The sequence below is a fragment of the Lottia gigantea genome (genome assembly GCF_000327385.1).
Source record: "Lottia gigantea unplaced genomic scaffold LOTGIsca_3, whole genome shotgun sequence".
NCBI lineage: Eukaryota > Metazoa > Mollusca > Gastropoda > Lottiidae > Lottia > Lottia gigantea.
In genome coordinates, this window is record NW_008708986.1 from 4,891,198 (window position 1) to 4,905,413 (window position 14,216).

The 14,216-nt window shown below is 35.6% G+C and overlaps 2 protein-coding genes across 2 annotated transcripts; both read left to right on the forward strand.

The window, feature by feature from the left end:
- Nucleotides 1–742: 742 nt before the first annotated feature.
- Nucleotides 743–3,436, forward strand: LOTGIDRAFT_104890 (hypothetical protein; the record flags this gene model as incomplete). The annotated part of the gene is made up of 2 exons (XM_009057333.1): nucleotides 743–2,329; nucleotides 2,642–3,436. 2 exons carry the CDS (start codon nucleotides 743–745, stop codon nucleotides 3,434–3,436), a joined length of 2,382 nt encoding a protein of 793 aa, XP_009055581.1.
- Nucleotides 3,437–10,701: 7,265 nt separating this feature from the next.
- LOTGIDRAFT_105110 (hypothetical protein) lies at nucleotides 10,702–13,197 on the forward strand (the record flags this gene model as incomplete). Its single annotated transcript, XM_009057334.1, has 1 exon — nucleotides 10,702–13,197. One exon carries the CDS (start codon nucleotides 10,702–10,704, stop codon nucleotides 13,195–13,197), a length of 2,496 nt encoding a protein of 831 aa, XP_009055582.1.
- Nucleotides 13,198–14,216: the final 1,019 nt, after the last annotated feature.

The window sequence follows — 14,216 nt, forward strand, 5'->3', positions numbered from 1 at the left end:
ATCGTGTCTGACTTGACGTTTCACTCTATTAGCTATATTGTGCAACCCTGTAGTCACTAAAGACTGTTTAATCATTTCTGACAGCTGCCAGTGGGCGTATGTTACCTTGCCTGGCAAGCTACCTTTTAAAAATGGAGTGCATTTTTGCGTTTTAAGCCATTTATTGTGCAACAAGAGAAATGTTACCATTTGGTCCTAAATCGTCTCCTTCCCACGACTTAAACGTGTATCTCTTTACATATCAACCCCTTCATCACTGAGCTTGCTGTTGTAAGCACAACGTGATTTATTACATTAGAAACTTAGAGTATAAACAAGCACTTGAGACGGTATTATAATCGACCCGAAACAAATCTTTTTAGAGACGTTTTAAGTAAACATAGATGAAGCATATTCATGGTCAATACTATATTATACTTGCGAAGGTTTTGTGGTTCTTTATTGGAACCCATTAAAAAAGAATTGTTCATCGCCGTGAGCAATAGAACAAAGATACTAGTTTGATAAAATTCTCCCGTGATATAACGCTCCCACAGTGAACCTCCATTGGGATCGTAACAGCAAGGAAAGTAAGCATATAGTATCTAAGCTCTCGGATTCTAAGTATTTCTATAACAAATGTCTCATTTTCTCATTTTAGATTGGTCCTGAATTGATGTATGGTATGTCTACCAAGAGATAAAGATGCACAGAAGATCGACTAGAAGACAACATTATGGAAGGAAACATATCACTTATAGCAATGATTATTCTTGTTGTATTCTCTGAATTAAGCACCAGTATCGGGAACCTACAGATAACCTTCCGTGTAACTGAAGAGGAAGCACCAGGACTATTGATAGGCTACCTGAGAAATGTACCTGGACTTTCAACGTCAGAAAAAAATCTTCGATACAGTTTCTTAAGTTTGAATGATCTTCGCGTCTCATCCCTCTTTCGTATCAATTCTGTTACAAGCGGCCTTGCAACGGCTAAGAAGATAGATAGAGAACAATTTTGTGAGTTTCTAGTCGAGTGCGTCATACAATTTGATGTGCAAGTTAGATCTGTGGAATCCTCATATTTTGAAATATTTGTAGTTCAAATCATTGTTGAAGATATAAATGACAACAGTCCTGAGTTTCGAACGAATGAAATTACAATTTTTATTCGAGAAAATACAAATATAGGTTCTGGCTACCGTGTAAGTGGTGCTGTGGATCGCGATGGTACTCCAAATAATAGCGTTCAGTTCTATGAATTGGTTTCAAATACCGATGCATTCCATTTCAAAGAGATAAAGAAGTTGGATGGATCAACTGATATAGAGATTATCATCATGAATAATCCAGATCGCGAAGTGAAAGGTTACTATCGTTTCTTCATTGTAGCCAGTGACAACGGTCATCCACAATTGTCTTCAAAATTGATAGTAAATGTCAATATTACTGACGAAAACGACAATGCCCCTGTATTCTCTGAACGGAATTATAATTTGACAGTACGTGAGGATACACCACCTTATACAGTGATCGGTAAAGTGCTAGCAACAGATGAAGATATTGGCATCAATAGTGTTCTTATCTATAGTCTCAGTTCTAAAAGGAGTGAACTATTCCAAAATCTATTTGCTATAAATCCTAAAAACGGCCGCCTAAGCGTAAAAAATGAACTGCAGTTGTATTCTGGAAGGCAGCTTAGTGCTGTCGTCGAAGCGACAGATAGTGGAACTCCTTCATTTACTTCCCAAGCCATAGTTACAGTTACGATAATTGACATAGGAAATAATCCTCCTCGAATTTCCATAAGTCCCATCGCGTCTAATGACGGTGCTGCCATTCTTCTTTCGGAAGCATCACGTGTTGGCACTCCAGTGGTACATGTTGAGGTTATTGACATGGATCGTGGACAAAATGGTGAGGTTGAGTGTAAGTTAGTTCACGATTACTTTATACTACAGTCACTGAAAGGTCGTGGGTATATTGTACAAGTTAAACGTACTCTTGATCGGGAAGATGTGGATGATCATAACCTTACTATAATGTGTGAAGATTTCGGAAATCCTAGACTGTTAACAAAGGTACATTTGTACGTTAGACTCTTGGACGAAAATGACAACAGACCGCAGTTCACTTCCAATGTGTACCAAATAGACATGGTAGAAAACAATGAGATCGGCAAATTTATTGTTTCGGTTTCGGCATCAGATGCTGACACAGGACGGAATGGTCTGATACAGTACTTTATCAGCCTTCCATTTGAATCATTGTTTCAAATAGACAAAACTTCAGGTGACATTACTACAAACTCAAGCCTTGATAGAGAACGTTTTTCCTCTTATAAATTAACAGTACTAGCCATAGATATGGGTACTTCGCCCTTAACTGGAACATGTGACGTGCACATTACAATATATGATCTTAACGACAACAGACCTATGTTTGACCACGATCCACTTATATTTTCTGTGTTTGAAAATGTTGCTTTAAATACTACAGTGGAAATTCTGAAAGCCAATGATGCAGATTCGGGAGAAAATGGCGAGATTACTTACTATATGTCAAATAATGCAGTAAATAGTTCTTTTTCTGTGCTACCAAGTGGCCTTGTCAAAACCAGTGCGCATTTAGATTACGAACGTCAAACGAGATATGTCCTTCAGGCTGTTGCTTCTGATAATGGTGTTCCACAACTCTCAACATCCGTTACGTTAACAATATATGTACTGGATATAAATGATCACGCGCCCGAGATACTGTCAAATGACAGTACAAGTGTTGTAACCGTACCTTCCGACACTAAAGTTGGTGTTCCCATTTTCAAAGTAAATGCGTCTGACAAAGACGAAGGGGAAAATGCAAAATTAATTTATTCCTTAATTGGTGGAAATAGCGATAGCATTTTTCTAATCAGAACTAAAACGGGAGAGGTTGTTCTTACCAGGAGAATAACTCCAGAGGACAAGGAGATACATAACCTAACCATCTCTGTGAGTGACAATGGAAAACCTTCGCAATCAACACTTTCTTATTTTAACGTCCAGATCCTGCATGTGAATTCCACTTCAAATCTAGAAAAAGGAACAACTGAATTCAAACATACCATAATAATTATAGTGGTTGTTACGTGCCTAGTTTTACTACTTTTCTGTGTCTTACTTGCATTTGTCTCGTACATTCGAAAATCTAGAAACTTTTATCCAAATTCAAAGAAAGTTCATAAAGAGGAATACGAAAACATTAAGAATCAAAGATATGTATGGCACCGTGCTAACGAACAAGAATTATCAGTGCCTGTTCAAGAAATGGATTATGGGCATGTGTTAAATGGTGTCTATGGGGAAGACGACAAGAGTTGGCTTGATTATGGCAGATGCATTGATCTTCACGAGAATAAGCAGTTAATCACTTTTAAGGTCAGTCTGAACAACAATTATTTGTTCAGTAAGTTGATATGACGATGAGTTTACATGGTAGTTGTAATTAACGTTTAATTTATCAGAGCTTCCAAAGATGGCATTAGCTTACATGTTTTCGCTTTTCATAAGTATCTTTAACGTGCACAGATTGTAGAACACAGAACCTCTGATAATTGGCCAATCCAAATTATTAGACGCTCTTTTATGTATTAAGGGTTTTTACACACCTCATTGGATTTGCACAAAATTTCATTATTTACTTTCGAATTTGATTGTGCTTATTCTTTACACATTCCGACTATCATGGATACTTGAATAAGTGAAACTATACATATTCTTCATTATATGCTAAAGAAACCACATGTGAATGTCCAGGGTGAAAGTGAAAATAACCATCATTCGGTTTTCTTAAAGTTATAAAGAAATCAGAGACTCTCCTTCGGTATAAAATTCGCCTCATATTATTCTCCTTTTCAAAAAGGACCTCGTCTTATGACCATGTACCAAAGAACATTCTCATATGCAATGGAATAATTACTAATTAGATTCCATATGTGTTTTTAATTATAACATGCTTGTTTCAGGGAAGTCCCATTGGACCTTGTTGCTACTTTTATATTGTAATAATTAATTATAGACCTAATCATAAAGTAAAATCTAACTGTATGATGTTCTAGTCCTTAAGGAATTTGTAAAAGTTTATTCATTATGTAAGTAACCGAAGCGCAATGGTTTCTTAGCATTATTAGAAGCATACTCATCACAGCTATCCACTTTCTTCATTAGTTCTATTACAACACAGCTACTATATTTTGGACATGGCTCTTTATTGCTAAACATTGATGAGATCGTATTTCGCAACATGTCCTATCTTTTGCTACACACTCAATACGAAATTTTGCCGCTATGTTTTCATCAGTTATTCCGGATGACCTGTTGAAACCAATGAAATCGTGTTATGTGGTATAGTTTCTTGATAACGATGGTGGAAATGTGTGATACCGTTACCCAAATGGGCTGAAATATTTCGCTATGCCGCAATTTTTTATAGTTTTTAAAAACGGTCCTACATGACACGTTCTAATTGGTGGAAAAAAAACGTTATTTAAAAGTAAAAAAGTAAAATATAGACGAAAACTATCAGAATTTTAATCAAATAGTAATTATTGTACAGGAGTTGAAATTAATATAAACGATATTAAAATATATAATATGTAGGATTTAGGGCATACAAATATAAATTGTTAATAAAACGAAAACCACCTGTTTCCGATATTTTCTAGATATGTATCTGTAGATGTGTTTCAACGTGGTTGTCTGTCTAATTAAGTATGAATTAATAACTACTACAGTCACATTGTAATTATGTATATTATGCTGTAAAACATATGTTGTGTCAGAGACAAAAACCTCATTGAATAGGAGAAGATTCTAACATTAAATTGCCTTGTTATTGATAACTTGCAAGGGTTAAACACAATTTCGATAATATAAATGCATATTCAGATTCAGGTCTCTAAAGCGTCAGTTATAGGTGATTGTTTTGAATAAAGCGAATTAGTAGTGTGCTGGGCTCTTTCCTGTTTGCAGAATAAGCACCACATACGTTGATTGGATTTTATTCAATTCTTCTGACTTCATTCTTTTTGCAGTGTCGTCCCCAAGATTTAGAAATTGGTTCATCTGATGAAGGTAGTGCTGTTGATGATAGTGGTCGAGGTGCTAGCGAAGAAGACACTGTGGTGAAAATACAAATTCTGGATTCAACAGGTATTTATATGTGTACAATTTAGTCATGTCTTCAGAATTCAAGGGGAATTTGATTAGTAGTACTGAATGATCGTCATCTATGTTGACATCTTGCCATTACCTTACTTCTGGACTCATACTGTGGCGAATATGTTAGCGAATGTACTTGCGATTGGAAATATTTAACAAACGCCGTGTCTTCGTAAGCGTTGGTAACAAATTCGAAACGTTCAAAAGTCATTCTTCGACTAATATCGACAAAGTTCCAGCCGAATGTTGTGCGAACAGTTATTCGCCTTCGATATTGGTAATCCATTGGTAACGTTGGTAAAGCGTTGTTACAAATGTTTTTCCATATATGCTATGCCAACGTTACGAATGGCTTACAAATACTTTACCAATTTTTTAGAGAAATTCTTGCGTACACTTGCCAATGCTTACGAACGCTTCCAAGTGGATTGCCAGTGCTAACGTACGGTTACCAATTCTTGCGAACGCGTGCCATTAAGAATGTATTGCAAATGTCATGCCAACATTTTAACAAATATTGCGAATATAAATAGCATTCGGTCCAGGGAGTATAAAAGGCCCAATATTCAATTCAATTTCATCAGCACCGACGGGTGATCGAGATGAAAATATTCAATATATCCGATCGCAATTGATGATCGAATTCACCGCGAAATTCAGATATTCATATTCGCAAAATTATTAACCGCAGTTTGAGACCAGCATGAGTAACTAGTTTCTCTCTCGGGATGCTTACTGAAATATTGGTTTTTGTTCATATTGTGAAGTCAATTTTTAGTTTCTAATGGCAGTAGAGGGAGTATACTTCGCTTTGTGAACTTTAGTTGGTCAAAACCTGTTCAAAAGCAGATTTCTAAACCTTTTCCACTATAAGCATCCTCTCCAATTCTTCATTGCGACTTTGATACAACTATTGCAAAATATACCTCGACACACAACCTTCTTTGTGGTAGGAAATGCCCTTGTTACAGTATTAAATAACAACATTTTTGTATTTCTGCATTTCAGGTCAGGAACAAGAGAAGATATATCGGGATGATTATGGGTTAAGACATACTGTAATATGAAAATAGTTGATATTTTTGTATTTGTATATACAGTCAAGTAACCTAATTTCGTGGTAACCTATTTTTCGTGGATTTCCGAAAATGTTTAATAATTTACATGAGCGACCTTGCGCGACCTCCGCATTAGCTTGTTTTGATAAACATGGGTTGTCTGCACAATGTCAGCTAGTAGAATGAATCCAGTAGTTTCAAGCAAGGTAAAATGTATTAATGTATACTTTGACAAATACAAAATGGCGGATTTCAGTTATTACCAAACGTCGCCATTTTTTATCGGCCGAATTGCCTTATAATCCCAAGCGGTAATCGGAATTCCAAGTGTCGTCTGCTAGAATGTAGTCCAACGAATGAAGTCACGTGATCAACTAGCGGATTTCTATGGAACACAAAGTGGACCATATTCTTATGTTGTTTCAGTGACTTTTAGCAATAAATCACGCTACGTATCTTATTTTGTCAGTCACTAATTTTTTTTTAAATCGTGGTTCTTTGAAGGCATTGTCACTAGTTATAATGAATTGATATTAAAGATAAATACTAAGAGAAGTTAATTATACCACTTGGTATCCATACAACGTGTTTTTCTAGACTTATTTATAGATCAAACATTGTACACGAAAATAGGTGGAGCATTCTGCCGCCGTTGCCGAGTTGGTTGCTCATGAAATATGGGTCAAAGTGAAAGATTCATAAAGAAAATTGAAATAAACCAATTATAATTATTTTGTAGAATATCTGAGGAAACATCTAAGACATAAAATTTTTTTTTCGTTTTTTTAACTTTGACGAAATTCGGTGTTGAATCCTTATATCCACGAAAATAGGTTACACCACTGTATGTGGGAGAAACGTTTGGTCGTTTGGATTTGTTTTCTATAAAGATTTTGTATTTGTGTATAAGAGGTGGGAGAGCGTCTGGCCGTCCGGATACGATAAATTGAGATCCAATATGCTTATCCTAGCAAATTAACTTTTCTATCGAGAGAAAGAATTAATGATTTTTTAATGTTGTCATGACAAATTTACTTTTCGTTCTTTGCATGGCCCAGTTGGTCTCCACAGGTTCCATTTAAATTAACTCTGTTCCGCTTCATTCCACATTGCGAGCCCGAAAATGTATGTACATTATTGATTAATAGATAACAACTATAATAAGGAATGCAAATTTTGTTGTATATTTGCTTTATTCCGTTGCTATATCCACCCTGCTGCAAAGGCTGCTATAAAATATTTTCTGTACTCTTTATTCAGTAGAATTTTATATAGGACAATTTCATTTATGCGCGTATTAAACTTCGTTTTCCAACTTTTAAATTTAATGACTTTTCCGTTAAACCTTTGCAACAGGACGAAAGATAATTGAAGATACAAACGGCGTTTCCACTGCATACCGATCACGACGCTATATTGGTAAGGACTAGATAGAAAGAAAGGAACAATTATATTCTACAAGGGTACAACTTAGGTTTACAGTTGATGATCTTTTCTCTTGGAATTGCTTTTTCTTGGATTATCCTCACTCAATTACAGCTTGGTCGACTTAAGACGACACTTTACACGCCGATCAAGATTAGAATCCACAGACGCCATTTTTTCAACTTAACCAATCAAATAGCGTCACGTAACTAACGCTCTAACGGACTGTACTAGCCTCACAAAGATTGTTATCCTCGATACTTTTGAAAGTACTGCCCCCATCTTTCTTATTCGTCAAATTTGAGTAATCGTTTATATATATATAAAATTGATATGTAAATCGCATTGCATCTGATCGTATGTCGGATGTCGAGTATTAATACTTTAAAGAGATAAAGAATGTTTATATTTAGTCATATCAAATAAAGACTGATAGGCAGCAATAAAACTTCGCATTCAGCGTTTAGGACTATGTCTGGAAAGTATATTACCATTAACACAACTACATGACATTGTTTAAAACCATTTAGATACAGATATCGATTTGGACATCACACCTTGCATAACTCACGACGAATAAATCATTGTCATCGATCAATTTAACAAAAAATACGTTGATTGCATACAAAAACAAATTGAATTTGTGTTGAGAAACGCCACTTTTTGACATTGGCTTGATCATCTATTTTTAAAGACGTTGAAATGTGTTTGGCTGTCACTAAGTTTGGTCTGTAATGAATCATGTTAGATACTCAATTAATCAATTGACTAGCTTGTTGCAACCCTACGTGAAACACAAGAAAGGCTAATTCTCTCTTAGGAATAGGCTGTTCCCAAGGTTATTCATCAAAACTTTTTAGCCTTGCTTTAAAACTCACCGGTATAGCTAGTAAGACAGGACGAAATTATTAGGGGGTTTTCTTTAATCGTATTTAAGCCAAGTAGCAGTCTCAAGGAATATATCTTTATCTGTATAATGTAATTTATAATTTATGCTGATTTAAATCGATGTAAAACATTATATACCTACGAAAAACCTAACACACGAGCATACAGTGATCTTCGACTGCAAAACGCCCATCACTGAGAATTGCAATATAGGAACAGAAAACTGTATGAAGGGACTTAACTCTTTTTTTTTCTGAATAATGAGTGATTAAAAAGTAAGAGAAATTCTTGTTTCAAGAAAGATACTAGTAATTTATCATTCCGTGCAATGTTTCACATCACTAAACAAATTTCAGATTGGTTCAAATCTTGCTCCTGCACGAGTCACCGAAGAATGCTACATGAGAGTCTATTTCGCCATGGTTTAAAGCAACTCCATACGCGTGAAGGTGTAGGAAACCACATCGATCAGCGGAACTCGAAGACAAATTGAGTGCAGATTTGATCCTAAAAGTGGATGTGCATCCGCAACTAGTCTTTCTTTTTTACTGTGCAGCAGGTGCATCAAGTCGAATACCATCAATCAAGTTGAATCTCTAATCGTTAGAATTAAAGAACCACGAATCGTGCCAAGAATTAAAACAATTGATCATGTAATTAAACAAGACAGATTACAAGAGGCGGTGTTCACATAAATTTTAAAAGACGACAATCACGAAATTACGATTTAACTTTGGCAATAGAGTGTATTTGTCTGGAAAGCAATATCAAACACTTTTTTCTAGAGCGTAACATGAGTTTGAAATTTCCCAAAAAAGGAAACAGCAGAAAGCATCCCAGAAACTGGAACATGTCTTTGTTTAATTTACATTTTGGCCAAGTAATGTGTTGTTTTATACACGCTTACCAATTAACTGATGCCTCATGCCCCACAGACTGAACTTATTAAATACCTTCAAGGCACACTGCTAAGTGTCTTCATATGTCTACTCAACTGCAAAACAAATCGGACGTTAGACTACAGTTATCTCATTTCCCTTAATTACTGTTCTTCACTCCGTGAATATTGACGTTGCGTCACATTGGTCAATAAGAAGGAATATTTTCAATCCATAAATACAAAAATCAGTAATAGAACTATTATCAAGAATATAATTAGATCTGTTTATATCTATTACAGGAAAATATAACAAGTACCTATCATTGATTCATTGAGCCAATGTGGACATTTGATGTCAGTTGTATATGTTTTCGAGTAAGATTCGAGTATAATATCAAGCACGGAAACTGTCTTACAGTCGAGTTGCTCCACCGTACGATCACATTCTTACCAATTAGCTCAATTTTTTATATACAACAGTTGCAGCACCAAGAACTTTGTAGTGGAAAGCCAATCGTGTTTTGTTTGTTTAGATCTTTAGTGTCAGTTTAACTTTTGTGTCATATTCATACAGTATTACAATACAAGCACATCTAAATTACCATCAACTAGTATTCCTCTTTTGTTGTAGACAATTGTATAAAATTAACAATTAAACTTATCTAAACATCACAATAGCATTTTAATTCGATTGCTAATATGTTTGCCTAATGAGCTGATTGTATTCTGAGCAATTGCGTTTGTCATGCTGAAAATGAACAATACCTGGCTCGCTATTCTCTTGATATTCGTTTCCATATTCAACTAACAGTAATAATAGTTTAGTTATGCCTTCAAATGATCGGGACAGTATCTAAGGTATGGTTTAGTTTCTAATATTTGTTGATATATTTATCTATTCATCTAGTTCCAATCATGTTAAGTAGTCTGTGGGTTTGGGACCGATCCCGAAGGAGTTTTATAACCGAGTCTTACCATTTGCAAAAAAAAAAGACCCACATTGTATAATGCATACCACCATTATCCGTTGTCATTGACCAGATCTGGTTCAAGTCGAACCATTTCAAATTAGTTCAAAATAACTAGAAATTTTGGACCATCATTTCATTAGATGAATGACTCATGGCATACTCTTAATAGTTTTAAATGTTTTTCGTAGGTACAATGCAGTCAGACTGATTCTCAAGATGATCCTCAGAATTACGGAGTGGACTTCTCACAGGCTTACTTTAACCTTGTGTTCAATATTTAGTGTATTGGCGATCTCACAAGATATGCAAGTTGTGTTTCATATACTAGAATCACAGCCTCCAGAAGCTCTTGTGGGCAACATTGCTTTTTTCGTCAAAAACAACCTCCCAAGTGAAGAGTTAAAAAGTTTGGAATATAAATTCTTAAAGAAGGAATATGAAGGAAACTTTTTGTTTCGAGTGGATCTAATGACTAGTGAAATTTTCATAAATATTGTGATAGACAGGGAAGACTTGTGTGCATTTGCAATTGATTGCTTTGTTGTATTTGACATAAGCATTACCTCTAGGATAAGTACATATTTTGAAGTAGTTACCGTGAAAGTAATAATTGGTGACGTTAATGACAACCCTCCAATATTTCCCGATCCTGAGATCACTCTTTTCATCCCCGAAAACGTTTTAAAGGGGTCGAGTTATCCGATTGCAGCTGCAAAAGACTTAGACGGCGGAGAGAACAACTCTATTCAATCATATGAGTTGGTTTCCTTAGCCAAAATGTTTGCATTGCGTGTGTCGCGAAATTTGGATGGGTCATTTGCATTGGAAATCGTCGTACATAAGTCTCTAGATCGCGAGGAAAAGAATTATTATAGATTTTTCATTGTAGCCAAAGATGGTGGTCAACCTCCGCTTTCTGGATACGTTATTGTAAATGTGAACATAACCGACGAGAATGATAACGTTCCGAAATTTTCTGAACAAATATATGACATCTCGGTAATGGAAAATACGCCAGTGTACACTTCAATTGCTGCAGTATCAGCTACTGATTTAGACATTGGTGCTAACGGAAAATTATCTTATCGACTCCGAGTCAACAAACGCAACAAACTCGCAGATTTCTTTGAACTGAATCAAAACAACGGGGACATAAGTGTTCTTCAAGATTTAAGGTATCAGACTGGAAATGAATTTGAAGCGATTGTTGAAGCTCATGATCAGGGTACACCAGCACATTTTACCCAATCTACGTTAAGAATCAGAATCTTGGACGTTGGAAATGATCATCCGATGGTGTCTCTGTCTGTAGTGATTCCCACTTCTGGAAGAATAGCTTTACTTCAAGAATCGGCTCAAATAGGAACCCCAGTTGCTCACGTGTACTATGTAGACAAGGATCAGGGGTCTGACGGAATCGTTCAATGTCAGTGTGACCCTAATCATTTTTCAGCCAAGAGACTTCAAAATGGAAGATATGTTATCCAAGTTAATACGACTTTAGATCGCGAAACTACAGAACATTACTTGGTTTCAATAACATGTAGTGACGGTGGTACTCCTTCCTTGTCGATTTCCAAAGGCTTTGAAATCAGGATTACAGATGAAAACGATAATAAGCCAAGCTTCACGAAGGAGGTGTACGAACAATATGTTATAGAAAATAATGACATACCTAACAAATTACTAAGAGTAGCTGCTGTAGATAGAGATCTGAATAAAAATGCAGTCGTTCATTATTTTCTTAATCTTATGGACGATTCCGTATTCAAAATAAACAGAAATACTGGCGATGTCTCTTTACTCAGATCACTTGATCGTGAAGAACTGCCAGAAATAACGTTTAAAGTGTTAGCCATTGACGAAGGAAATCCATCTCTTACAGGCACAGCAGATATAGTTATCAAAATCATTGATCAGAACGATAATAGTCCCATATTTGAACAAGAGAGTTTAACTATGTACGTTAACGAAAATGTTCAAGACGGAACGCATATCGGTAAAATTGAAGCCCATGATGCAGATTCTTTTCAGAACGGCAAGGTTCAATTTACTATGGTTGCTCTCAACCAAACTGTACCATTCGTTGTGTATTCGAATGGATTGGTAGTAAGCAGAAGAAGCAACTTTGGTCGTATGGACCGATCTTACTCCATACCAATAATAGCTAAAGACGGTGGAATTCCCACAAACACGGCAAAAACGTACCTAAATATTCAAGTTGTTGATACAAGTGATAAGTTTCCAGCGCTTGTGTACATGAACGACAAGGATGCCTCCATAACAATTCCATTTTCTACCAACCCAGGGAGTGTCATAGGTAGAATTATTAGCCACGACAGCGTACTGGACGATTCGCAACTCTCGTACAATATTAACAGTGTAAGCCCAGGTAATATATTTCAAATTCAACCTACTAGTGGGGAAATAATATTAAAACATCAACCAGATGCTCCCATATACAATTTATCGGTTTCTGTGAAATCAAACGGAATTTCGAATTTGAACATAATTATTCGAGTTATCAAATATAGTAAAAGCGCTGTAAATCGATCTGGCCTGAAAATTTCATTGGTCACTGGATCCTTTGTGGGTATATGTCTTCTGTTTATATCAGTGACAACTGTTATTATGGTTTGTATTAAACGTCCCAGAAATCGGAGGTTTGCCCGGAAAGGTATATGTATTCAAGAGGAAACGCGTCCGCACAATTCAGTAGCAGAGATATCATTTATTGACGATAAAGTGGCCAAACTCTGCACAGATTCAGAATCGGACGGAGAAGGTGATTTTTCATGAGTTTGAAACTAAACATTGATGTAAAACTAAATAGTTGCGCTCGATACCAGCTTCACGTAACTGCTTTCAATATTTCTGGATGAACACAATTAACGCTACATGAGTAATTCATTAATAAATCATTCTGTTAGTGTTAGTATATAACTACGCTTATAGGAGATTTTTCGTTCAGAACATTGGTTCGATTCGCATCTATTTGCCTCTTAGAATGTTTTTTATGTCATGATTAACAAAGAAAACGCATGTCATCGTTTCACAATGTATTAGCACCTTGGAATAAGTATTCAGGCAAAAACTCTAGCTAGCAGAAGGCTTGTTCACGTTCTCGATAGATATCCTATTACCGAAACAGTTATTACAATGCAAAAACTTAACCCTCATGAGGGTTTCCTTTAGTTTATGCAGTGTTGACATACTCTTTTATTATTCCATTTGTTGGTAGCATTGTCTTTGATGATCGTTGATGGAATGCTTTCATGACGATGGTAATCTTTTATAGTGTGTGAAGTGGAACGTTAATCGTATCTTTGATAGTCTTTCAAAGAAGAATGTATTAATTAAAGGTGAAATTATGAAATAGATTTGTCAACCTCTTAAACGAGAGTCGAAGAGTGCGAAATGGCATTATATATCTTTAAGTACATGATAGCTCATTTTCTTTTGGCTATAAAGTTCTCTACGAAACAAAGACTGTATAGTCTTCAGCAATTATTTACTTGATTGGTATGATTTACTCACTGTTTGATTAAAATTCAAATGAGTTTAGATTATGACAACTAGGCCTTATAGAATGTCAGTCTTACAACCATTGGAGGACAAATATTTCTATAGAGTATAGTGAGAAAATATATCTTATGATTATGGATTATATACACAATTTTCACTTTAATTGGAGTTATTTTCACATATCTAATTGGATACTGAATATAGTACATTTGTATTTATACTTGTTTCTCATTCCTCTTTGTCCACCCATGATAGTTTCTTGACTAGCGCTTTGCTCTATGAATAAGTTATTC